Source organism: Heterocephalus glaber, unplaced genomic scaffold, assembly GCF_053883595.1.
Source record: "Heterocephalus glaber isolate CG9 unplaced genomic scaffold, H.glaber_assembly_v1.0 deba00001760, whole genome shotgun sequence".
In the NCBI taxonomy this organism is placed as follows: Eukaryota; Metazoa; Chordata; class Mammalia; order Rodentia; family Bathyergidae; genus Heterocephalus; species Heterocephalus glaber.
The window spans coordinates 7,988,602-8,012,241 of NW_028258457.1; the positions used below are offsets into that span (position 1 = coordinate 7,988,602).

Sequence of the window (23,640 nt, forward strand, 5' to 3'; positions counted from 1 at the left end):
CCGAGTGCAGGGATGACAGGCGAGTGGCACCATTCTGGGGAGCCCAGCCTCATACGGTGCCAGCCAGTGTGGGACAAAGGCAGAGGGCAGAGCTCTTCAGAAAATGCTAGGCGGGGCTGGGGTGCTACAGCTCAGGCTGGGCGCTTGCCCAGCAGAAGGCACCGGGGTCCAGCCCAGCACTGGGGGGAATGGAGGTAAAAAGGGTAAATGCAGGGTCACTGCTGATGGAGCTGAGGGCAGGCTTGTCCTGCAGCCCCACAGATCCCCCTCACAGCGACTCCTCTGTCACCTCCTAGCGCCAATGTCGCCTCAGCAATGCCCTTCCTCACCCCTCCTAGGGAATAGAGCCTCCCCCATGCCTGTCATGACTTTGTCTAGTTGTTCCTTTTCATATTCTCCTAAAATAAAGCAATTAGAAAATCGGGAGTAGTGCAGGCCTATCATCCCAGGACTCGGGAGGCTAAGGCAGGAGGATCACCGTGAGTTTGAGGCCAGCCTGGGCCACATAGTGAGATCCTGGGAAGAAAATGTTCCTTTCCTGTCTTCCTCTGAGGATATCCAACCTTTCACAGATGGTGGAAGTGAGGAACCGAATTCAAAACACACGAGATTTAGCCAAAGGGCTCACTGTGGAAATTTACTCGATCACTGTGCGACATTCAGGCTATAAAAACATTCTATACAGTGGTTTAAAAAGCGGACCCATCCCCACAGCATCCAGCCCACCAGGCGGCGCTGTTCTTCCCAGAAGCCGCCATGCGCATCACCTTGTACAGAAAGCCAAGGCGGCTGGGAGCCATCCCACAGGGCCCCGGCAGGTTCACCATCGCAGCAAGGAGGGTTTGCAAAAATAAATAGAACACACACATACACACGCACACAACTGTCTCAACAAATACACAAAGTGCAAACATAAGGCCCGGCGCAGCTCCCTGCAGGTGGCGGTGCTACACTCGTGGGCTGAAGGCGCCCTTGGGAACGGGGTTTTAGCATCACTGTCGTGACTATCCAGGGATCCCTGGGGACTTCTCAATCCCGGACTCCAGGGGAGGCAGCCTCCACGGGACATCTGTGGTGATTTCAGACAGGATTCCTGCTTCCCAGATCCCCTGGCATGTGCAGGACTGGAGGGATTCTGGGGGACCTCGGCTTCCAGGGGAGGTTAAGGGCTTGACGGTATTTGCATAGAAGCAGAAATGGGACTGGGATGAGTGGTTGGAGAAAGAAAGGGGGCTGGGGTTGGCTCAGTGGTACAGCGTGTCCCGGTGCTCTGGGAGGCTGAGGCGGGTGGATCGCAAGTTTCAAGCCCAGCCTGGACAACTTAGTGAGACTCTGTCTCAAAATAAAAACTTTAGAAAGGGCCAAGGATGTAGCTTATTGTGAAGGCCCTGGGTTCAATCTCCAACACAAAGGAAAGAAAGCAGGGAAGGAGGGAGGGCAAATGGCTCTTCCAGAGCAGCAGCACCAGAGCTTTGAAGTCCCAATCAATCTGACCTTCCCTATGCTCCGAGTACTGAGCACTGTAGCTCTGCATTCAAAGCTGGCCACCTCCAGAGCTGGGCGTGGTGACGCACACCTATGACTCCCAGCACTTGGGAGGCTGAGGCAGGAGGATCACTGCGAGTTGGAGGCCAGCCTGGGCTACTACCTAGTGAGACCCCCCCCACCTCAAAAAGAATGAAAAAACAAAAAGCTGGCCACTTTCAGCCAGCAATCTGTCCCAAGGCAAGCAGCAGCAAACAGAATAACAATGCAAGTGCTCAACTGACACCGCATGCCACCATGACCTGCCAAAGTGCAAGGAGGTAAAGGAGGAGCACCAGTCAGTGTGGGAAGGCCAGGGCTGGGGTCTGTGGGGTGGCTGGTCTCAGGGCGCAGAGGCTGCGTGCATCCCTGAGAGCCCAGGCACTTCTTAATGTTAAAGGCTATGGTGACGCAGGCTTTTCCTTGACAACTGGCAGAGCTTTGGCGAATGAATGAGTGAATGGACTGCGGCCATCAGTGGTGCCCTGAAAGTTCCTAGGATCCAAGCGTATAGAAGGCAAGGGGCCCTGAGCCACTGTCCGCACTCCCCGGGGCAGGCCTGGCATGAAGGCCCTGATCTGGGTGGTGGGGTGAGGGTGACAGCGTGGAGGTAAACATGCTCTCCTGAGTTGAGGGGCTGGGGTAGGGGGACCCTGTGGCTAATACATGCTGTCCCTTGTCCAAAGCCATGGCTCCCCTCCGCCCATGTGCCTGTCCTTTGGTCCTTTACGCTGCCAAGGGGGGAAAGGCAAAACAAGCCAGGCCTGGTGGTGCACACTGGTCAGCCCAGTACTTGGGAGGGTGAGGCAAGAGGATCGCTGTGAGTTCGAGGCCAGCCTGGGCTACATAGCAAGACCTTGTCTCAAAAAAAGAAAAAAGAGAAAGAAAAATGGAGGGCAATGTCCACAGGGAGGAACCAGCTCCTTTTTGTCTTTTCCTGTTCTTCGTAGGGAAAGAAGGAAGACAGCCCGATCTGATCCTATTCTGTGGGCGCCGTCCCGAGCCTGGTTCTGCCTCCCGGACAATAAATATATAAAACAAAGCCCGGGCAGACGGCTGCTGGGCTCGGCTGCCACGGTGCCTTTGGTCTCTTCTTGCTCGGAATGGAGCGGGAAGCCTTGGAGGCGGCTCAGGGTCTCAGGCAGCAAGGTAACAGTCAGGGGCCAGGAGAAAGTGTCCTTCCTGTCTCCAAGGCGGCACGGGTTCAGCTCACACCACGTCATCCTCCAGGCTGACCCTCTGCCTCTGGACAGAAGAATGCAGGAAGCAATCAGCTCAGCTGCAGTAAACATGGCCCAGGTCCCCATGCTCACCCAGCCCCTGCCAGGCTCCTCCCATGGCTGCTACCTTCACAGCCACCAGAGGGCACTGTGCACGCCTGAGCATTGCTTCTCCTAGGACACCTACAGCTCTACCCCAGGGCCTTTGCACACCACACTTCCCACTTGGAGACGCCTACCCTGGACCTCCTTTCTAAAATGGCACCTCCTCCTCCGCTGAGATCGGGCTGGGGCCAACAGGGCACTCACCGAGGGGTAGATGTAGCCGTCCTGGCTGCGGCAGATGTGCACCTCGTCTTCTGTGGTCTTCTGGTATACGGGGTTGTCAAAGTTGATGCTGTTGATGTTCTTGAGCCGCCAGTTCTTCCACAGCAGAAAGGCACCAAGGCAGAGGAGAGCGACCAGCCCTGCGCAGAGAGGCGGCCGTCGCGTGCACAGCTCAGACCACGGCCTGGCCAGGCTGCCGGCGTCAGACCCCAACCCTGGTCTCCCATTCTTTTCCCTTTGCTTTTTTTAAAACTCAGTTTATTCTTTGAGACCAGGTTTTGCTGCCTTGCCCGGGCCGGGCTCCAAGCTGCCATCCTCTGCTTCGCCTCAGCCTCCCAGAGCACTGCAATGACGGATGGGCTGCACCACCACTCCTGGGTGTTTCTGTTTGTTTCTTTGTGATACCAGGGGTTGAACCCAGGGCCTTCACACTGAGTTGCATCTCCAGCCCTTTTAAAATTTTGAGACAGGGTCTCACTAAGTAGCTAAATTGCAGACCACAGGTGGAACTTGCAATCCTCCTGCCTCAGCCTCCCAGAGTGCTGAGATCACAGGTGTGGACTACCACACCTGGCTTCCCTTGGGTCCGTCTCTCTCTCTCTCTTTCTCTCTCTCCCTCCTCCCCCCTCCTCACTGTGTAGCCCAGGCTAGCCTCAAACTTGCAGTGATCCTCCTGCCTCAGCCTCCCGAGTGCTGGGATGACAGGTGTGCACTGGGGCTGCCTCTTTCTTGGGAGTGAAGGTAACCCGGTGAGATCTGCTTACCGATGGGAAGGACGATGGTCAGAGCCCCCACGCTGTGAGGCTTTTCCCCTCTGCCAGCGGCGTTGCCCACAACTGCAGGAGGGAAGGGGTAACAGTGAGGCCAAGGTACAAATGGGGGACACAGAAAGCAGAGCAGGAGAGTGACAGTCACACAAGGAAAATGCCTGACACACCTCACTACCCTGCTTCCAGGCTGGCCTGGAACTCGCAGCTATCCTCCTGCCTCTGCCTCCCAAGTGCTGGGATGCCTGGCCTGGAGTGATAATTCAGCAGCATGGGCTGCTCTGGAAATTGTTCTCCTTCAAGGGCTCCTTCGCCACCTCTGGGAAGCCCCACACAGGCCAGTCGGTGAAGTGGTTTTTCTAGAAATCCCGTCTCCAGGATGAGGCTACCAGTCGCCCGCAAGCCCAACGCTTCCGGTTTTATCTCCCTCACACCTGACAAAGGCTTCAGCTAATGGAGGCGGGGCGGGGGGGGGTCTGAAACTTGCTGATCTTCCTACTTCCTCCTAGAAGTCAGAGCGGTTTCCCAGGCTGCTCACGGCTCATGGAGGGCGGGTGCCCCCTGGTGGTCAAGATCGCAAACTACTGGTGAATTCTCAGACAAGCCGGGCTCAGCCAACTTCTCAAACAGCCAGCATTGATGGCCCTCCATATTTAAGACGCCCAAAGATGCTCAAGTCCCTTATATAAAATGACATCATCTTTGCATAGAACCCGCGCATACCCGCTGGGGTAGGTGGCACACACTTGTCATCCCAGCACTTGGGAGGGTGAGGCAGGAGGATCACCATGAGTTCAAAGCACCCTGGACTACATAGAGACACCTTGACTCACAAAACAAAACAAAGAAACAAACAAACAAACAAAAAACCCAAAGAAAGAAGATTTAAGGGCTGGCATATAGCCTTATGCATGCTAGGTAAGCACTCTACCACTCACTAAATTCCCAATCATTTAAAAAAAATTATTTACTGGGCCGGGGATTTAGCTCAGTGGTTCTGCCACCTGCCTCACAAGTGCAAGGATCAGAGTACCAAAAAAACCCAAAAAACCTACTTAGCTGTTTAAGATTTCTGTTGTGGTATTGGGGATCAAACCCAGGGGCATTCTACCACTGAGCTCCATCCCCAGCCCATTGTATGATTTTATTTTGAGACAGGGTCTTGCTAAGTTGCCCAGGCTGCCCTCAAACTTGTGATTCTCCTGCCTCAGCCTCCCAAGCAGCTGGAATCAGAGGCATGTGCCACTGTGCCCAGCTAACATTCGACCCATTTTACAGGAAGAGAAACTGTGTGCTGATACACACAGTCCCAGTTCAAAGCATCCGTCAACAGAGCCCTAACTCCATTCTAACTCTGTATGGTCACCACGTTCCCACAGCCTCCCATTTGTAAACGCGCGGGGACCCAGGAAGGGCCCAGCCCTCACCTTGGTGGGACATGGTCACCGACGCCGCCGCGGTGAGCCCGGAGGTGGCCACAGGCCGCCCAGATGTGCTGGGAGCGGGCCACTGGTCTGCGTGCTTTGGCCTCACAGCTGTGCTGCTGGCTTCTGGCCTGGCGGTAGGGTGCACTGGAGTTGTCACAGAAGGCTCAGCCTCTGCAGGAGTGAGCAAGCCTTTCCTGAGCGCTGCGGGCCCAGCGCCACTATTTTTTTTTTGGTACCGGGGACCTTGTGCTTGCTGAGGCAGGCACAGTGCCACTGAGCTAAATCCCCGGCCTTTTATTTATTTATTTATTTTTAAAGCAAAACCTTTCTTGGTACATTTTAGAGATACATAATGATCACATTCATCATAGGGAATTTGTATGTACGATTTCTTGCTTCTTTTTTTCTTATTCTCCCCCCTCCCTTCAACCTCTCTTCCTCTTCTTTTTTTTTTTTTTGGTACCAGGGATCGAACTCAGGCCCTTGCGCTTGCAAGGCAGGCGGTGAAACCAGTGAGCTAAATCCCCAGCCCCTTCTTCCTCTTCTTATATACAAAAGCTTTGTTTCCATTTTTTTCCTTATCCCTTCTTTCCATTCCTCCTCCCCCTCCCTTGTACATTTGAACATTTTCTTTCCATTTCCCAATGTGTATTATACGTTAGTCCTTATTTCCAACTTTCAGTTTCTTACACCAGAGAAATGCCACTTTTTATTCTTTTGAGACAGGACCTCACTATGCAGTTCAGGCCAGCCTTGAACTCACTATGTAGCCCAGGCTGGCCTCAAACTCATGGCCTCGCTTTCCCATTGGACAGAGTAGCAAAGAGAAGCTCAGAAGGTTCCAGTTGTGCGCCATGAAGCAAGATCTGTGGCCCTACCTGTGAGACAGCTCCTCATGTCCTTGGCTAGCACCATACCATCCGGGCACACACAAGTGAACTTGGGGGAATGGGAGTTGATCTGTGGGGCAGGCAGACACAAGTACTGGCAGCCACCGTTGGGGAGGGCTGTCCTCTCACACCAGTTCACCCCTGGGGTGGGAGAAGGGAGAAGTCAAGGTGAGGCTGAGACATCAAGTAGACTGGAAAATTCCAGAACATTCCAGAATAAAGAGAGACCATTCCAGGAAGAAAAAGAACTCTAGATCATTCTAGAACATTCCAGAAAACCCTGGAATGTTCCAGAAAATTCCAAGGAACTGGAATAGAAGTTTGGAGAAGTAATCAATCCTTACCTTTCGGTTGTGTGACATTGTGAAACAGGACAATGTCTTCAGGTGATGACAGGTTTTCAGCCACTAAATGAACATCCAAACCCGTGAGGCGGTTGACACTGAAAATGGCTTCATTTATGATATCCGTCCAAAATATTTTGTCCTACACAGGTATGAAATATGATGATAAATGTCATTAGCCACTGGGATAGGACACAGACCACAGTGTCCCCCCAATCTCTGGGGTTCTTTGGGAAGAAGCAATATTAGGTGGTAGCATCATTTCTTGTTGTGTTTTATAACTATGATAAAATACACGTGACATACAATTTACCATCTTAACCTTTTAAAAAATTTTTGTTACTGTTTTTTATTTTGTTTGTTTCCTCCTACTGGGGAAGGGACTCGGGGCCTTGTGCATGCTAGGCAAGCACGTACCACGGAGCTTGTTTCAAAATGAAAAATAAAAGGCCTTGCTAAGTTGTCCAGGCTGACCTCAAACTCACAATCTTCCTGCCTCAGGCTCCTGAGTAGCAGGGACTACAGGTGTGTGTACCACGGTGTCCAGCATCATCCTAACCAGTTTTTTGGGGTACCGGGGATCAAACTCAGGATCTTGTGCTTGCAAGGCAAGTGGCAGAACCACTAAGCTAAATCCCTGGCCCATCCTAACTGTTTTGAAGGGCACTGTTCAGTGGCATTATCTTTTCTTTTGTTGTACAACTGCCCCCACCAGCCATCTCCAGAACTCACTCATCTTTCCAAACTGCATCCCTGCCCACATTACAAACAGGAACTCCCCCTTTTCCCTACCCCAGCTCAACACCCACCATTCTGTGTCTGTGAATCTGACCGACAGGGACCCCAGCTAAGTGGGATCACACAGAATTTGTCCTATTGTGACTGGCATAATTCACTCAGCACAATGTCCTTAAGGTTCAACCATGTGTCAGAATGTTTTGAGATAGGATCTTGTTACGCAGCCCAGGCTAGCCTTGAACTTGAGATCTTCCTGCCTCAGCCTCTCAAGTGCTGGGACTATATTGCGGTGTTAACCCATCCACCTTTTTCACTGGATCTGGCATCCTGGGACTTCTGGCTCTTCCCCAAAGTCAAAATGACTGTGAAATAGTAACATTTTCAATTGATTCAGGACATCAAAGCAGCCATGACAGCCCAGCTAAAGACACTCATGAAAGAGGATTCTCAGAACCGCTTCAGAACTGGTAAAAACAGCTGGGCATAGTGGCCGAGGCCTATAATCCCAGGACTTTTTTTTTGGTAGGGATCAAACTCAGGACCTTATACTTGCGAGGCAGGCACCGGAACCACTGAGCTAAATCCCCAGCCAATCCAGGACTCTTGAGGTGGAGGGAGGAAGATCGCTGCAACTTTGAGGCCAGCCTAGGCTACATAATGAGTTCAAGGCAAACCTGAAAGTGAGCCCGTCTCAAAAACCAACAGTGACAAGAGGGATGGGATAAGTGTGTTTGAAGTCAGGGGAAGGATATCGAAGGGGATTAATGCAATGTGTGTTTTACTGTAATTAACTTCTTAAAAACCTTTAACCATTCACCATTTTAGATTGTACCTCATACCCAGACTGTATCAACAACAGCTGTGAATTCTCGGCAATGCCCAGGTCTCACCTCAAAGATGGCCAAGGAGAAGGGGTGGGCCAGCTGCTTTTCATCCTCCAAGATGGTCTTCCTGTTTCTACCATTGACATTGATACTGAAGATGGAGTGGAGTTTGGAGTCAACCCAGTAGAGGCGGCTGCTGGAGAGATCTACAAGGCACAGGCGGACAAGGAGTGGTTACATGCAGATGCCAGATCAGAGGTGAGAACAAGGCTCATCAGATCAGCCAGAAAATTCTAGAAAATTCCAGAATTTCAGCTGGGTCATCTCCCTCACATCCTCTCATGTGTCTCCAGATGGTGTCCAACCCGGGTAGGGACAACGATCCTGTGAACGTACCCAGTGTGATGCCATTGGGCCACTCGATGTCTTCTGTCACCAGCGAGTACATGTCCACGCCGTTCAGGCCCCCTTTCTCGATCTTGGCGGGGGTTCCCCAGTCTGTCCAGTACATGAAGCTGGTGGGACCCAAGGGAGGGAGAACAAGATGAGGCCACTTAGCAAGGCAGGTCCCTGGCCAAGGCTGACACAGCCAGCCCCAGACTTGGAGACAGCCCTTGCTGGGAACCTCCAGAGGCCCATTTTTCAGGGTTTGTTTTTTTCTTAAATTCGTTGAGACGGGGTCTCACTGTGTAGCTCACACTGGCACTGAACTCACTATAGCTCAGACTGGCTTGGAATTCACCATCCTCCCGTCTCAGCCTCCTGAGTGCTGGAGTTACAGCAGTGTACCACCACGCCTGGCTCTGCACATTTCTCTTGTTGGGCCTAGGTCCAGGCAGGGCACCCATGAGCTCTGTTCCAGCTGAGCACTGCTCTGTAACCTGCCCTGCCCTTCCAGATGTTGGTACCTGGGAGGCTGAGGCAGGAAGATTGCCTCGAGTTCAAGGTCAGCATTGTCCATGTTCCCGGCACCTTCCATTATTTCTGCCAGGAAGGCACCACCTCTGGTTGTTACACCTCTGAGGTTGTGAAATCCCCTCTGAAGTTGTGGTCAGGGGGCAGATGTGGCCTGACAACCTCACGGAGGAACTTCCCTCAAACTTCATCTCTACAATCTAACCTGGCTTGGAAGGCTGGGTCACAAAATACAAAGGAAATAAATTACTATTTTAATTTCTCTTTTCATTTCCCGTTTATGATAACTAAAATCTAATATACTTTGAAGTCAAGCACAGTGGTGCACATCTGTAATCCCAACTATTCAGGAAGCCGAGCCAGGAGGATTGTGAGTTCGAATACAGCCTGGGCAGCTTAGCGTAGCTGGGGAGAGCACTTGCTTACCATGTCCAAGATCCTAGAGTCTAGCCCCAAAATCCCTCTGAAGAAAATAAAAACAAAACTAATGTACTTTGAAATCAGATACTTTCTGACTTACAATGACTTTTTTTTTGTTCTGTTTTATTTTTTGAGACAGGGTCTTGCTATGTAGCCCGGGCTGGCCTCAAACTCATGGTGATATTCCTGCCTCAGCTTCCTCAGTGCTGGGACTATAGGTATGCATCACCATGCCTGCATAATGACTTCACTTAATGGGGCTCAGTCTTACAATGGTTAAAAGTCCGCCCATACCACCATTTTTTTATAGTATTTGCTAAATTCAATCAGATATTCCTTTTTTAGTTTGAGACAGTCTGGCTAAGTTGCTAAGTTGCCCAGGCTGAGCTTGAACTTGCAATGCTCCTGCCTCAGTCTGCCAAGTAGCTGGCATTACAGGCATGTACTACCCATGCCCAGCTGGGTTTTGTTCTTGTTTTTGTTTATTTGAGACAGGGTCTCACTCTGTATATAGTCCAGGCTGGCCTGGGTCTCATGGTGATCCTCCTGTCTCAGCCTCCTGAGTCCTGCTGGTTTCTTTCCTGACAACTTGAGCCCATCTCAGACCTCTTCGAGCAGCCCAGGACAAGCCCTAACTGCCCAGGGTAGATACGCAAGTGTCACCACTCTGGGACCCCACACCCCCGCCCTCTGTTCCTGCCACACCAGCCTTTGGAAGCACGCACCCGTGCACAGGGTCCACCACGATGCCCCTGGGCTTGGAACCTTTCCTCTGGAACAAAGTCCTCCTCTTCACGCCCCTGGTGTCGGCCACAGACACCGTACCGGGGACAGAGTCGGTCCAGTAGATGTTACGGTGGACCCAGTCCACGGCCAGCCCGTCGGGGGCCTGGAGATCCCCGTCAATGACAGTGTCGTGGGCAGAGCCCGGGGCTGCGCTGATCCGGGTGCTGAGGGGAGGAGGCGGGGACAGGGTCAGGGCGGAGCCCTGGTGTCTCCCCCTGGCGGGCATGGCTGCCCACCTGGTGGCAGCCTCACCTATAGATCTTCCTGTGGGACAGGTCTGACCAATAGAGCCGGCTGCTGGCCACCTCCGCGTCCAGGGCCACCGCATACTTCAGGTTGGAGAGGAGGCTGGCATACTGGCTGCGGTCTGGGGTCATCTTCCGCACCTCGTGGCGGTTGGTGAAGAACAGGTAGGCGACTGAGCCTGGAGACACAGCACGGCAGTCAGGGGACCAGGGGGGCACTTTTTCTTTTAGATTCTGAGGATGGAACCCAGAGCCTTCCTACTAAGCTCTATCTCCAGCCCTTTTTATGTTTTGTTTTGAGACAGGGTCTTGCTAAATCACTAAGTGCCCCGGCTGGGTTCAAACTTGGGATCCTCCTGCCTCAGCCTCCCAAGTAGCTGGGATGACAGGTGATTTTACCCGCTTACCGACGGCTTTGCAGGTCTTCGTGCTGGGGTCCATCTGGAAGCCATCCTCACACTCACACTTGTAGCTCCCCTCCAGGTTCACACACAGCTGGCTGCAGGTGTCAGGCTCCTGACACTCATCAATGTCTGTGAGTGGAGACAGGGTCTTGCTATGCAGCCCAGGCTGGCTTCGAACTCCCAGCAATCCTCCTGCCTCAGCCTCCCGAGTGCTGGGATAATAGGCCTGTGCCAGCACGCCTGGCTCCCAGTTTTTTTAAAAACATTTTTAAATTTTGGGTCTCTTAGAGTCTTGCTAAGTCACTAAATTGCCCAGGCTGGGCTTGCATTTGTGATCCTCCAGCCTCAGCCTAGCCCGAATTTTTGAAATGATAAACTCAAGACACCAGACTTCCAAGGAGCCCTGCAGTGCTGCAGCTCAGCCTGTACTCAATGCTGTGCCCACGCAGCACCCACCCTGTGAGCTCCCCCTAACAGCCCCAGGATGGAGGACAGCTTTCTCACCCATCAGACACTGGGAGAAACTGAGGCAGAGGCTCCGAGGCTCGGGGGGAAAAGGGAGCGGAGGCCACACAGCCCTGCCCTGCTTGGGCCTCACCTTTGCACTGCCACTGGTCCGCCAGGTGGAACCCACTGGGGCATAAGCACTGGTAGCCGATCTTGAGGTCCTTGCAGATATGGGAACAGCCCCCATTGTTGTCCAAGCATTCGTTGGTCCCTGTGCACGGTGGTGGACACAGCTGGTCACCTGGAGCCTCCTGCCATCCCCTCCCTGCCACCCTGGAGACAAAGTCTTGCTAAATCACCAAGTGCCCAAGCTGGGCTCAAACCTGAGATCCTCCTGCCTCAGCCTCCCAAGTAGCTGGGACGACAGGCGTGCACCACTGAGCCTGGCTATGCTTTATGATTCAGGCAATATCCCGTCCTCCTTGAACTGTTGCCTACTCCACCCCAGGACCCATCCGCCTGTGCCCGGACGCACCACACTCCTTGAGGGGCTCGTCCGACCAGTCGCGACAGTCCCTGGCTGCGTTGCACACTTTGTCCAGTGTGATGCACTCGCCGCTGTGGCACTTAAACTTGTTGGGACCCTCGCAGAGTGTCACTGTGGGAGACCGAGAGGAAGATCAGGGGGCTCCAGGCTGCAGGTGCCGACTGGACCTCTTAAACAAGGCTGTTCACGCCGGCCTGATGGCGCACGCCTGTCAGCCCAGCCCTCCAGGAGGCTGAGGCAGGAGGGTTGCAAGTTCCAGCCCAACCTGGGCAACTCAGTGAGACTGTCTCAAAATAAAAAGGGCGGGGTGTCGCTGTGCCCCTTCTCCGCCCTCCCGCATCGGCGGCCCACTATCCCTGCCAAAGCCCGGAGCGGAGGACAAGGACCCAGGCAGGCAGCCGGAGCTCACCGTTGATGCAGCCGACTTCGTCGCTCTGGTCCCTGCAGTCGTGCTCTTGGTCACACTGCCGGCTGCCGTGGATACAGGTGCCGTCAGCACACTGGAACTCATCGGGGCGGCAGGTGGCCACCACTGGGAAAGACAGGGGGTGTTGGTTTTCTCTGGGACAGTGGGGGAACAAAGAGACAGAGCAGTCTCCTTTCTCCAAGTTTAGTGCCCACGGGCCCATTCATATGTGGTCATTGTGGGCCAGAGCCACTCAAGCTGGAAGTAGCCAGGGCTGACATTCCAGAACCCAGGAGGCTAAGGCAGGAGGATCGCTCTGAGTTCCAGCCCAGCCTGGGCTACACAGTGAGACCCTGTCTCAAAACATCAAAATAAATATTCTGGAAATAAAGCTATTAATAAATTTTGTTCTGTTTTCTGCAGTACTGAGGATAGAACCCAGGGCCTTCGCACTGAACTCCATCCCCAGCCTCTGTTATTTTTTATTATTTTATTTATTCATTTTTTGCAGTACCAGGGATCAAACTCAGAACCTTGCGCTTGCAAGGCAGGCAGCGGCACGGAGCTAAATCCCTGGCCCTGCTATTTTTTATTTTGAGACAGGATCTCAAGTTGCCTGGCTGGGATCAAATTTGTAACCCTCCTGCCTCAGCCTCCTAGAGTGCTGGCATGACAGGCGCATGGCACCATACCTGGCTAGAGCAATTTTAAGTTGTTAGGTACTGAGGCCAGAGACTTAGCTCAGTGACACCGTACCTGCCTCACAAGTGCAGGGTCCTGAGTTCGATCCCCAGTACCAAAAAAAAAAAAGTGCTGGGTACTAAAAGTGACCTCCTTCCCTGACCTGGGGGAGTGGGCCGGGGGCGGGACCAGGCCTCACCGCAGTCCTCCTCGTCAGACTTGTCCTTGCAGTCGTGGGCACCGTCACAGTGCCAGCTGCTGTGGATGCACTCGCCGCTGCGGCAGTGGAACTCCAGGGAGGAGCAGGGGCCATTGGCCCCCTGGGCAGCCGACGTGTCCCGGCCCTCGCAGCGCTGTGGCCACTCGTCAGAGCCGTCACTGCAGTCGGAGTCGCCGTCGCAGGCCCACAGCTGGGGGATGCAGGCTGAGGAGTTGCACTGGAAGTTGGCAGGGCCGCAGGTGGTCACTGAGCAGGTGACCTCGTCTGAACCGTCTAGGCAGTCACGGTCACCATCGCAGAGGAACTGCTGCGAGATGCAGCGGCCATCCTGGCAGTGGAACTCGTCCTCGGGACACGTCCTGGTGGCTATGGGGACAGCGGGGAGCCACTTTGTCACCAAGGAGCCTTGGCCCCAATGTCATCCACTCTATAGACAGGGACGCAAGGCCTGGCTATGTAGCCTAGGTTGGCCTCGAACTCCAGGTGATCCTCCTGCCTCAGCCTCCCCGCGTGCTGGAATGACAGGTGTGTGCCACCACTCACAGCTTTTCTTTCTGCTTTTTGCAGCACTGGGGCTGAACTCAGGGCCTTACACATGCCAGGCAAGTGCTTTACCACTGAGCCGCACTCGCAGCCCTCGTGAGTTTTAGATTCCTTTAACTGGACTACATTGTTAGAACTGTTCTATTTTATCGTTAGTCATTATTGTGAGTTGCTGACTGTGCCTGCTTTATGAGCTGTATCATAGGTAATGTGTTTAGGAAAAGCATAGTAGATACGGGGGTTCAGTACCATAGGCGTTACCACAGGGATCTTGGAGTGGATGCCCCACAGCCAAGGAGAGAGGCTGTATTTTTAAAAGCCAGGAAGCCAGGAATGTAGCTCAGTGGCGCTGTGCCTGCCTCGAAAGCAAAAGGTCCTGAGTTTGATTGCCAGTACCAAAAAAAAAAAGCCAGGAAGAGGTTCCATTTCACCACAGCAAAAAGCCTGGCATGGTGCTGCACACCTGTCATCCCAGCACTCAGGAGGCTGGGGCAGGAGGATCACTGTGAGTTCGAGGCCAGCCTGGACTAACAGTGAGACCCTGTCTCAAAAAACAAACAGACAAACAAACACGGAGCCCCCAAGCTGAAGTAGGGTCACCTGGGGACACAGGCCAAGCCCTCCCGACTCCCCAGGGCACCAAGGGCCATACTTACGACAGCCTTGCTCATCGGCGCCGTTGTTACAGTCCTCATGGCCGTCACACCTCCAGGAGCTGGGGATGCAGCGGTTCAGGCGGCCCCCACAGCTGAAGTCACCCGGCTTGCAGGTGGCAGCCACTGTAGGAGCAGTGAGATTAAGCCTGACATCAGATGCAAGAGCAGTCGGCCGCCCCAGGCCTCTGTGCATAAAGGACAACTCTAGAGGGTTCCAGAAAGAGGCTGCCAGTGTGACCTTCATGGGCCCAAATGAAGGGCATTGAATAGGTTTGTTAAAAATTAAACACTGGGTGACACCAAGGACTTGGAACCAGCTAGAGGCGGCAGCCGCACACACTGTGAATACAGCTCTGAGCTGGTTCATTTCTGTTTTTGTTTTTTTTCCCCCTGGAGACAGAGTCTCGCTGCACAGCCAAGCTGGCCTTGAACTCGGGGGAATCCTCCTGTATCAGCCTCCTGAGTGCTGGGATGACAGGGTAATTTCATGATAGGTGAAATTTACCTCAATAAAAAACACAGCTATTGGAGTAAGGGGTGCAGCTCAAGGGGAGAACTTAGCACGTGTGAGGCCCTGGCTTCTGTCCCCAGCACCACCTGATGAATATACAGGGACTCACTGCACGTTTCCTGGGACTCGTCAGAGCCGTCCTGGCACTCCGCCCTGCCATCACACACCCACGTGTAGGAGATGCACTTTCCATCCCAGCACTGGAATTCATTTCTTGCACACTTGTCTTCTGTTGGGAGGGAAGAAAAGAAGGTTGCTCAGCACCAGAAGCAGAAACTGACTGCATTTCTGACGTCTACTTCCTGCCAACCCAGGAGGGAAGTGGAAATGCAACTGGACCCCTCCAGGTGCCATTCCTGGGAAATTAAAGCAGCCCAGCAGGCGAAATTTCATGAAGCGAGAAATACAGTGGAGGATACAATCAGTAAACGTCCCCCCAAAAGACTTGCCAGCTGGGGTGGGGGCACAGCCTGGAATCCCAGGATTGGAAGGCTGAGGGAGGAGAATTGCAAATTTGAGCCCAACTTGGGCAACTTAGCAACTTAAGAATGACCTTCTCTCAAAAGAAAAAGAATAGATGAAGGTGTAGCTCAGTGCAAAGGCCCTGGGTTCAAGTCTCAGTACTGGGAAAAAAAAGTGATAATTATTTGGATAATTGAAAAAAATCTAGGGCCGGGGATTTAGCTCAGTGGTTCCAGGCCCTACCTTGAAAGCACAAGGTCCCGAGTTCAATCCCCGGTACCAAAAAAAAAAAATTCTATATTAGAGGTAGCTGTTGTTCATACCTATGATCCCAGCTACTCAGGAGGCTGAGGCAGGGGGATCACTACAAGTTCAAGGCCAGCCTGGGCTACACAGTGAGACCCTGTCTCAAACAAATAAACAAACGTATATCCTATGTGCCCAAAATCTGATCCCCAGGGAGACAGATTTGAGACTTGGGTCTTGAGCGCCACAGGTGGCTGTCTGTCCAATAATCTTTCCATTCTGGAAACAGCACTGCAGTGCCTGGCTACTGCAAGGTAGGCAAAACAGAAAATGACACAAGGCAAGAAAAAACCATGATGGTAAAAGGAAATGAGTTTTTTCCCCCCAAGAAGTAGAACAGGAAATATGAAGAGAGAGAAAAAAAAATACAAGAAATTATAAATAAAGAGATCAGTGAACAGAGATCCAGCACCAAGGACAATCGTGTGTCTGAAGAGATTTTTTTTCAAAAGAAAATGGCACAGAAGCTGGATACATGCCTGCAATTTCTGCACTCTGGGAGGCTGAGGCAGGAAGATTGCAAGTTTAAGTCCACACCCAGCAAGACCCTGTCTCAAAATACAAATTAAAAAAGGGTTGAGGATGTAGCCCAGTGGGAAGGGCATGGATTCAATCTTCAGTATGCCAAAAAAGAAAGAAGGGAAGAAAAATAGATTTGTGGACCATCAAGTAAAGAGCAGGCTCTAGGGAAGCCATGTGAAATCCACACCTTGAGATGCATGAGGGTCAGGGTCGGCCTGTCCCTCCCTATGAGGAAGAACTTTGGTCTGTCTTATGTCTTTTTTTTTGACAGGGTCTTGCTATGTAGCCCAGGCTAGCCTCAAACTCACAGCAAGCCATTCTCCTGCCTCAGCCTCCTGGGTGCTGGGATGACAGGTGTGCGCCACTATGCCCAGCCATCTATAGTTATTATTATTTTTTTGGTACTGGGGATCGAACTCATGACCTTGCGCCTGCAAGGCAGGCGCTGGAACCACTGAGCTAAATCCCCGGCCCTATCTATAGCTATTATTACACATTGTGTACTATATACTTTTTTTTTGGTACTGGGGATTGAACTCAGAGGATCTTGTGCTTCTGAGGCAGGGGCCTGAACCACTGAGCTAAATCCCCAGCCCAAACCCAGTAATGATTCTTTTTTTTTTTTTTGGTACCAGGGATCAAACTCAGGACCTCATGCTTACGGAGGCAGGCGCGGTGCCACTGAGTTAAATCCCCGGCCCTATACTATATACATTTTATACAGGTCTATAAAACACAGGTACATCCATAGATTATTATATAGATTTACCCATACCTGATATATTTACATCTTTCCGCTATATGTGTATATTACAGACTCCACATACCCAGATTTACTTTTATGAATCTATCACATATGCGTAATATAGCCATATATATTACACAGATTTACATTTATCTGGGCCAGGGATTTAGCTCAGTGGTTTCTCCACCTGCCTCACAAGCACAAGTTCCCAAGTTCGACCGCCGGTACCAAAAAAAGAGAGTTAAGACGGGCCCGGGATTTAGCTCAGTGGTTTCGCCGCCTGCTGCGCAAGCGCAAGGACCAGAGTTCGATCCCTGGTACAAAAAAAAAAAAAAAAAAAAGAGTTAAGAAAAATGCGCGGCTCTTGAGAGAGTGGGTTAGCAGTTAGAGCAGGGTGCCCTGCCCCTTTATCTCTCGCATGTGCAGTTTTCTGCCTCATTCTGCCGTGGTGAGGACCTGGCCCTGCGGAATGTTGGACGTCCAGCCTTCCGGAAATCTTCTTTCATATATACAATATATATTCCTACACGTAATAAATACGATATCTCTATCATATCTAAGTAAAAATCTGCGCTAATAGTGTAGCCCCTCTGAGCTTGGTGGCACAGGCTTGTTATCCCAGCACTCAGGACCCCAAGGCAGGAGGATCGCTGGGAGTTAGGGGTTAGCCTGGGCTTCACAGTGAGACCCTATCTCAAAACAAAACAAAAAAACCCCCAAACCCCCCCCCCCCGCGCGCACGCACACACGCACACACACACACACACGTAGCTTCTCACAGCTGTGAAAATGGTGGTTTATCCTTGTGCTGCTAACCCAGGTGCCAAAGTTCGCAGCAGTTGTGATTCTCCTTTGTAGCTGTGCATCTGCACGAGAAATCATGGCAAGGAGGCTTTTTATTTGCCTCAGGCTAGTTTGATTTTCTTTTCAGAGTATTTTAGGGCTGGGCATGATGTACACCTGAATCTCAGCTTCGAGAAGCTAAGGCAGGAGGATGTGGAGTTTGAGGCCAGCCTGGGCTACATAGTGAGTTCAGAGCAACCTGGACTATGTAGTGAGACCCTGTCTCAAAAAACAAAAGCAGGGCTGGAGATTTAGCTCAGTGGCACCGCCTGCCTGGCAAGCACAAGGTCCTGAGTTTGATCCCCAGTACCATCAAAAAAAAAAAAAAAAAGCAAAGGAAACCAGTTCAGGGAACCTGCAGAATGACTCCGAGGAAGAGAGCTGCTCTTTTTACCCATTTCTGCATTGACAACTTCCCCGGAACTATCCCCGGGTCCCCTGAATGTGATGTTGTAAGGTTATAGACCGTGCTGGGTTTACTGGTTTCCCAGGCCTTCCAACTAGAAGAGCTTGCGGAACTCAGTTGTTTCTTCATCTGTAAAACAAGCAAGGACAGTGTTCCCTGTGTCCTAGATGGTGTCCTAAGGGTAAAGAAAGGAGGAAAAAGGAGCCCCACCCACGTGCTGCTATTACAAATATCAGCTTGAAAACAGCTGTGGGGCGTGGTGTGGCACACTTGTCATCCCAGTACTTGGGAGGCTGAGGCAGGAGGATCGTCAAGAGTTTGAGGCCAGCCTGGACTGCACAGCGAGACCTTGTCTCAAAGAATCAAAAAGGACAGAGGTGAAGATGGGGAGGGAATAAGGAGGTAGAAGAATCAATCAAACTTGGCAGTGGAGCTGCAAAGGGGCCAGGTTGGCAGTGGCCCAGGTGATGGGAGCAGGAAGTAGGGGAGAGGTGAGGGTGGGGCGCTTTGGTATCTGCAGAGCTGAGCTCCAGGATGTGTCCCTCAACCTGGTGACCAGGGTGCAACTGTGGTCGTGTGAGGAAGGGAAATGAGTCACTTTCTCAGCTCTGACACACAGATAGGGAAGAAAGCAATTAGGGTTCCCGGACTGGGCAGATAAATAAAGCAGGAAGTTCAGGCAAGGGCCAGTGGGGAGGAGCCTCTGTCACCCCATCAGGGCCCTGCGGCTCTGGTGACCAGTAGTCCACTGCCCGGTCTTTGCATAAGAGTCCATCTTACAAACAGAAGGTACCCAGGAAGGACTGGGAATGTTAATGACAGCTGAAGACCACCTTTAATTACCACCTGGTCACAGAGTGAAATGGCCCACACCTGTGATCCCAGATTGAGGCTGAGGCAGGAGGATCCAAAGTTTGGGCCCAGCCTCAGAATAAAAAAGGACTGGGGATGGAGCTCAGCGAGAAGGCCCTGGGTTCAATCCCAGTACCATATACACACACACAAATCCTAAAGAGCAGGAAGCCTCCTTCTCTGGACATTTGGACATCAAGCCTTCCCTTGGGTGTAATTTTCCAGACTTTTACTACAGGTGACCCAGGACAGCACCAAGCTCTGCCAGCTGCTGTCAAAGGGGGTGACCCTTCCCGACAGTGATTTCAGGGTGGCTTTAGAGGCTGCAAATGTGCGCTATCCAGCCCTGGGTTCTACCCCAGCACTAAGGAGAAAATGATGGTTTTTACTCCCAAGAGCAGCCCGGTAACAGGCACTGCACACTAAGCCTCCCGCACAGTGTGGGAGGTGAGGACAAGGCCCAGACAGGGTTCCCAAGAGGAGACACAGCATAGCCCTTCCTGACCTAATGGGACCACCCAGGGACGGAACACATTTTTCTTGCTCCTCTGCTACTTCTTTGTGTTGGAGACTGGGTCTCTCAATGTAGTCCAGCCTGGCCTTGAATTTACTATTCAAACTCAAGATCCTCCTGCCTCAGCCTCCAGAGTACTGGGTTTACAGGCACGTACCACCACACCAGCTTCTCGATCTTCTTTCAAGCAAGATTTCGGTTTCCCACACTGGTTCCCTTGAACATCAGCAAAAGGCACACCAGAGATTGCCATCCACAGGTCTCCACGTGGTGGGAACCGGGATATATGAGCTCTGTGTCTGCTCCCCAAAATCCAGGGGCTGGCCCAGCAGGTCCGAGGCCTGCGTTGTCTCCAGCACCACAGGAAATAACGTCTCTACCTGTGGCCCTCAGACCTCTCAGGTCAGGAGTGATGCACCAGGGACAGGGTTATCGAAACGGAGGAGGAGATTCTCACTTCTGCTTTCCCACTTGAATGCAAATCAGGCGGTTGGTGCTTTCGATGTTTTCTTCCCTATGCCAATGAGGATGTTGCACAGAGAAATCAAAATAACAGAACTGTTTCCTTTAAAAAAAGGCACCCAGGGCCAGAGGTTTAGCTCAGTGGCGCCAGCACCTGCCTGGCAAGCATAAGGTCCTGAATTCGATTCCCGGTACCAGGAAAGAAAGGAAGGAAGGAAAGAAAGAAAGAAAGAACGAAAGAAAGAACGAAAGAAAGAACGAAAGAAAGAAAGAAAGAAAGAAAGAAAGAAAGAAAGAAAGAGAAAGAAAGAAAGAGAGAAAGACAGAGAGAAAGAGAAAAAGAAAAGAGAGAGAGAGAAAGAAAGAAAGGAAGGAAGGAAGGAAGGAAGGAAGAAAGAAAAGAAAGGAAGGCAGGCAGGCAGGTGGGCAGGCAGGCAGGAAGGAAGCCAGGAAGGAAGGAAGGCAGGCACCCTCTTGGGCGTAGTGACGTTTGCCTGTAATGCTAGCACTCGGGAGGCTATGGCAGGAGGATCTGCAAGTTCAAGGCCAGTCTGAGCTACAGAGTGAGACCCTGTCTCAAACAAAACAAAAACAAAAAAAGATACTCTCCTGGCAGGCCCAGACTCAACAGAAAATGAATGAGAATGCAGGGCAAGGTGGCAGAACCTGTATAGTCCCAGGTTTTGGGGAGGGTGAGGCAGGAGGATTGCCTGAACCCAGGAGTTGGACTCCAGCATGGGCAGCATAGCAAGGCCCTATCTTTTAACAAGGTCTGTGGCCGGGGATTTAGCTCAGTGGTTCTGCTGCCTGCCCCAAAAGCGCAAGGACCCAAGTTTGATTTTTGGTACCAAAAAACAAATATACAAACAAGGTCTGGGGTGCGGCTCTGTAGGGACCACTTGCCTACCACACAGGAGGCCCTGGCTTCCATCCTCAGCACCAAAAAAATATATATATATTTTTTAAAACCCACAAAACAAATATTCTTTCACAAACAGGCCAGACAGATTTTGTCGCCTGCTCCGTTGGAGAGGGATAGCCTATTTCTGTCACCCCTCACCGATGATTTATTCCACAGTCGCTTAGCAACAAAAAGCCCTGTGCCTTCCATGGGGAGGGTGCGGATGCTGTTAATGTGGTTAAGGTAGGAAAGAAGGTGATATCACAAGGCCCGAATCTTAGAGTGGGAACCTACACGGAAGAGCAGGAACTGCCCTGAACCAATAGTGAACATAAACCGCCAGCAGTGACCCACACCTGTAATCCCGGCACTGTGGGAGGCGGAGGCAGGAGGATGGAAAATTTGAGCCCAACTTGAGCCCAACCAGGACTACTTAGTAAGACCCTGTCTCAATATAAAACAGCTAGATACATAGCTCAGTATGAAGGTGCTGGGTTCAAGCTCAGTACTGCAAAAATAAGTAAATATATACCAAACGTAATTCTTGAAAAGTTTTCATCTCAAGAAAGCTGGCCTTACTTTCTTTACCAGTTGTCTCCAGGAAGAAACATGTCAGACAAGGAATCCCCCTGGGTGTACACCCACCCCACCCACTGGGCACGGAGCTGCTGGCCCAGGCTTGCTCCCAGCTCCAGCAGCCTCTCCCCCAGCTGCAGGCCCACACCTGCCAATAGAGCTGAGTGGACTCTTACCCAGGAGCCTGGGGTTTCCCTTCCCATCACTGCATTCCTAAAGGAGCAAGCAGGAACCCACCCTACCCTGGCTCCTGGAAGAAAGCTAGGGAGCCGGGAGGAGCGCCAGGGCTGTAACACCCAGCAGTGCTGGGTGTGGTGGTGCAGGTCTGTATTTCCAGCCCAGGGAAGGGTGAGGCAGATGGATCTCTCAGACCAGCCTGGGCTGCCTAGCGAGACCCTGTCTCAGAAATCCAGAAACAAACACTCAGGATCAGGCAGCTCTCAGAAGAGCCAGATCCTCAGCCCTAGGAGGGCTTGCCCAGGACTTCCCTAGCAGCACTCGGAGCTGCTCAGGCAGTGGGCCCGGTGCCTGAGACCAGCGTTCTATACACAACGGGGCGAATTTCCACTCAGCACCCATCCTGGCCTTTCCCTGCCCTGCCTTCCCCGCCCACGGATCCATCGGTTCTGCGCACCAGCGTCCCAGCGACCCCAGTCCTCTTATATGGCGAGCAGTTTCCGACTAGGAAAAGGCTGGTGTAGTGGCCGCCTAGGGCTGCAGTGTCCCCACAGCCGATTTAAAGCCATCTAGGAAAATCCGAGACTGCTCGGGACAGTAATTTAAACAGTAGCTCAGGCCCGGGGATTTACCACAGTGGTTCCGCCCCCTGCCTCGAAAGTGCAAGGTCCCGAGTTCGATCCCCGGTAGTAAAAAAAAAAAAAAGCCAGCGCCAAGCACTGACTGGCCTCCAGTCCAAATCTAAATTCCATTTTTTTTTGAGACAAATATGTAGTCCAGGCTGGTCTTGGTTGGACTCGCGGCGAAACTCCCCCCTCAGCCACCCCAAATCTAAATCTGAACCTACTCCCCCAAAATGAAACATCTCCAGCTCTGTGCGCAGCTCAGCCGAACCATCTGGGACCTCCGGACAGACAAGGTGGGTCCCCGAGCACCTGGCTGACCTGGAGCAGCAGAGTTCGAGAGTGGCCTAGGGCACGGCGGGGACTTGGCCCGGGCAGTAAACCTAGGCGGGCGCCGCAGGCCTCCAAGGCTCCGAGTCCCCACGTCGGTCTCCACCTTCACCACTGGAGCACGGACCACGCCAGGCCTCCCGGCTCCGCCCCCACACTTCCCGGGGCCACGCCTCACGCATCCGCCTCCAGCTCCGGTTGGACAAGGGGAGTGGCTCGAGGCTCGGCTGTTCGGACCATGCCCAATGGGAGCCTGGAGGTGGGGCTGGGGCGGAGTCCCCACCCGCCGGAGGGGAGGGAGTAGCAGGCGAGTCCCCGCGGGCCTTGGGGCGTGGGACACCGGAGTAGGGGACCCTGGAGTAGGGGACCCCACTGGGAACTCAAGGTTGAGCCGCAGTAGCCTCACCCCATCGAGACTGGGAGGAAGCCCTCCCTCAGGACTGGAGGTCCCCATCGCCTGTCCGGACACCCTCGGGGTCCCGCAGCTAGCACTGGCTTGGGGGAGCCACGCCCCGCTCCCCCTGACCCCGGCACCCCCAGGTGCCCCTCCAGGCCCTGCGGAAGGACCTCGTGCTGCGTCCCCCACGTCCCCGAGGAACAACCGGTTCTTTCCCAACCCTGCCTCCACGATATATCGCCAGCGCCCCGAGATCGGGGTCCCCGCGCCCAGCGCCCGCCTCACCTGCAGCCCCCGCCGCCAGGCACAGCAGCAGCGCACCGTAGCGCAACACCGGGCCCGCCGTCCTCATCCTCGGCGCGCACTGCATGCGGCCCGGCGCGGGCGCCTTTGAAAGCTTGGCAGCGGGGAGGAGCCTGCGGTGGGGTGATCCGCAAAGTCTTCGCCTCACTGCCGGGGGCGGGGCCTGGAACGGCCGAGGTGACGAGGCTGAAACCCCCGCGGCCCGGCGGTTCCCCCGGAAGCCGAGCACCCCGAAATGAAACCCCACCCGTGCCTTCCGCCGGTCCCCTGGGTCAGCCCCTCCCTCTGCTGTTTCGCAAAGAACAGCGCGGGTCCCGCAGCCCTTCCGTGGGGAAATTGGGAAACTTCGGAGCCCCTTCCCTGGCCCTGCGCCTTCGCC

The 23,640-nt window shown here is 52.9% G+C and overlaps 1 protein-coding gene across 3 annotated transcripts; it reads right to left on the bottom strand.

Annotated features, from left to right (window-relative positions):
• Positions 1-616: 616 nt before the first annotated feature.
• Ldlr (low density lipoprotein receptor) lies at positions 617-23,399 on the bottom strand. Of its 3 annotated transcripts, none has more exons than XM_004865556.4 (18): positions 23,244-23,399; positions 14,952-15,071; positions 14,332-14,454; positions 13,112-13,498; positions 12,235-12,357; positions 11,814-11,936; positions 11,430-11,549; positions 10,835-10,960; positions 10,435-10,606; positions 10,122-10,346; positions 8,458-8,576; positions 8,128-8,267; positions 6,500-6,641; positions 6,144-6,296; positions 5,266-5,436; positions 3,836-3,907; positions 3,054-3,211; positions 617-2,769 (listed from the first exon to the last, which is right to left on the bottom strand). In XM_004865556.4, the coding sequence occupies exons 1-18, from the start codon at positions 23,326-23,328 to the stop codon at positions 2,734-2,736; spliced, it is 2,595 nt and encodes an 864-aa protein (XP_004865613.2). In that variant the 5' UTR covers positions 23,329-23,399; the 3' UTR covers positions 617-2,733. The 3 variants fall into 3 exon arrangements, with proteins under 3 accessions (XP_004865613.2, XP_021100532.2, XP_021100533.2); XM_021244873.2 differs by lacking the exon at positions 23,244-23,399 and adding an exon at positions 22,553-23,052; XM_021244874.2 differs by lacking the exons at positions 5,266-5,436; positions 23,244-23,399 and adding an exon at positions 22,553-23,044.
• Between the last annotated feature and the right edge of the window lie 241 nt (positions 23,400-23,640).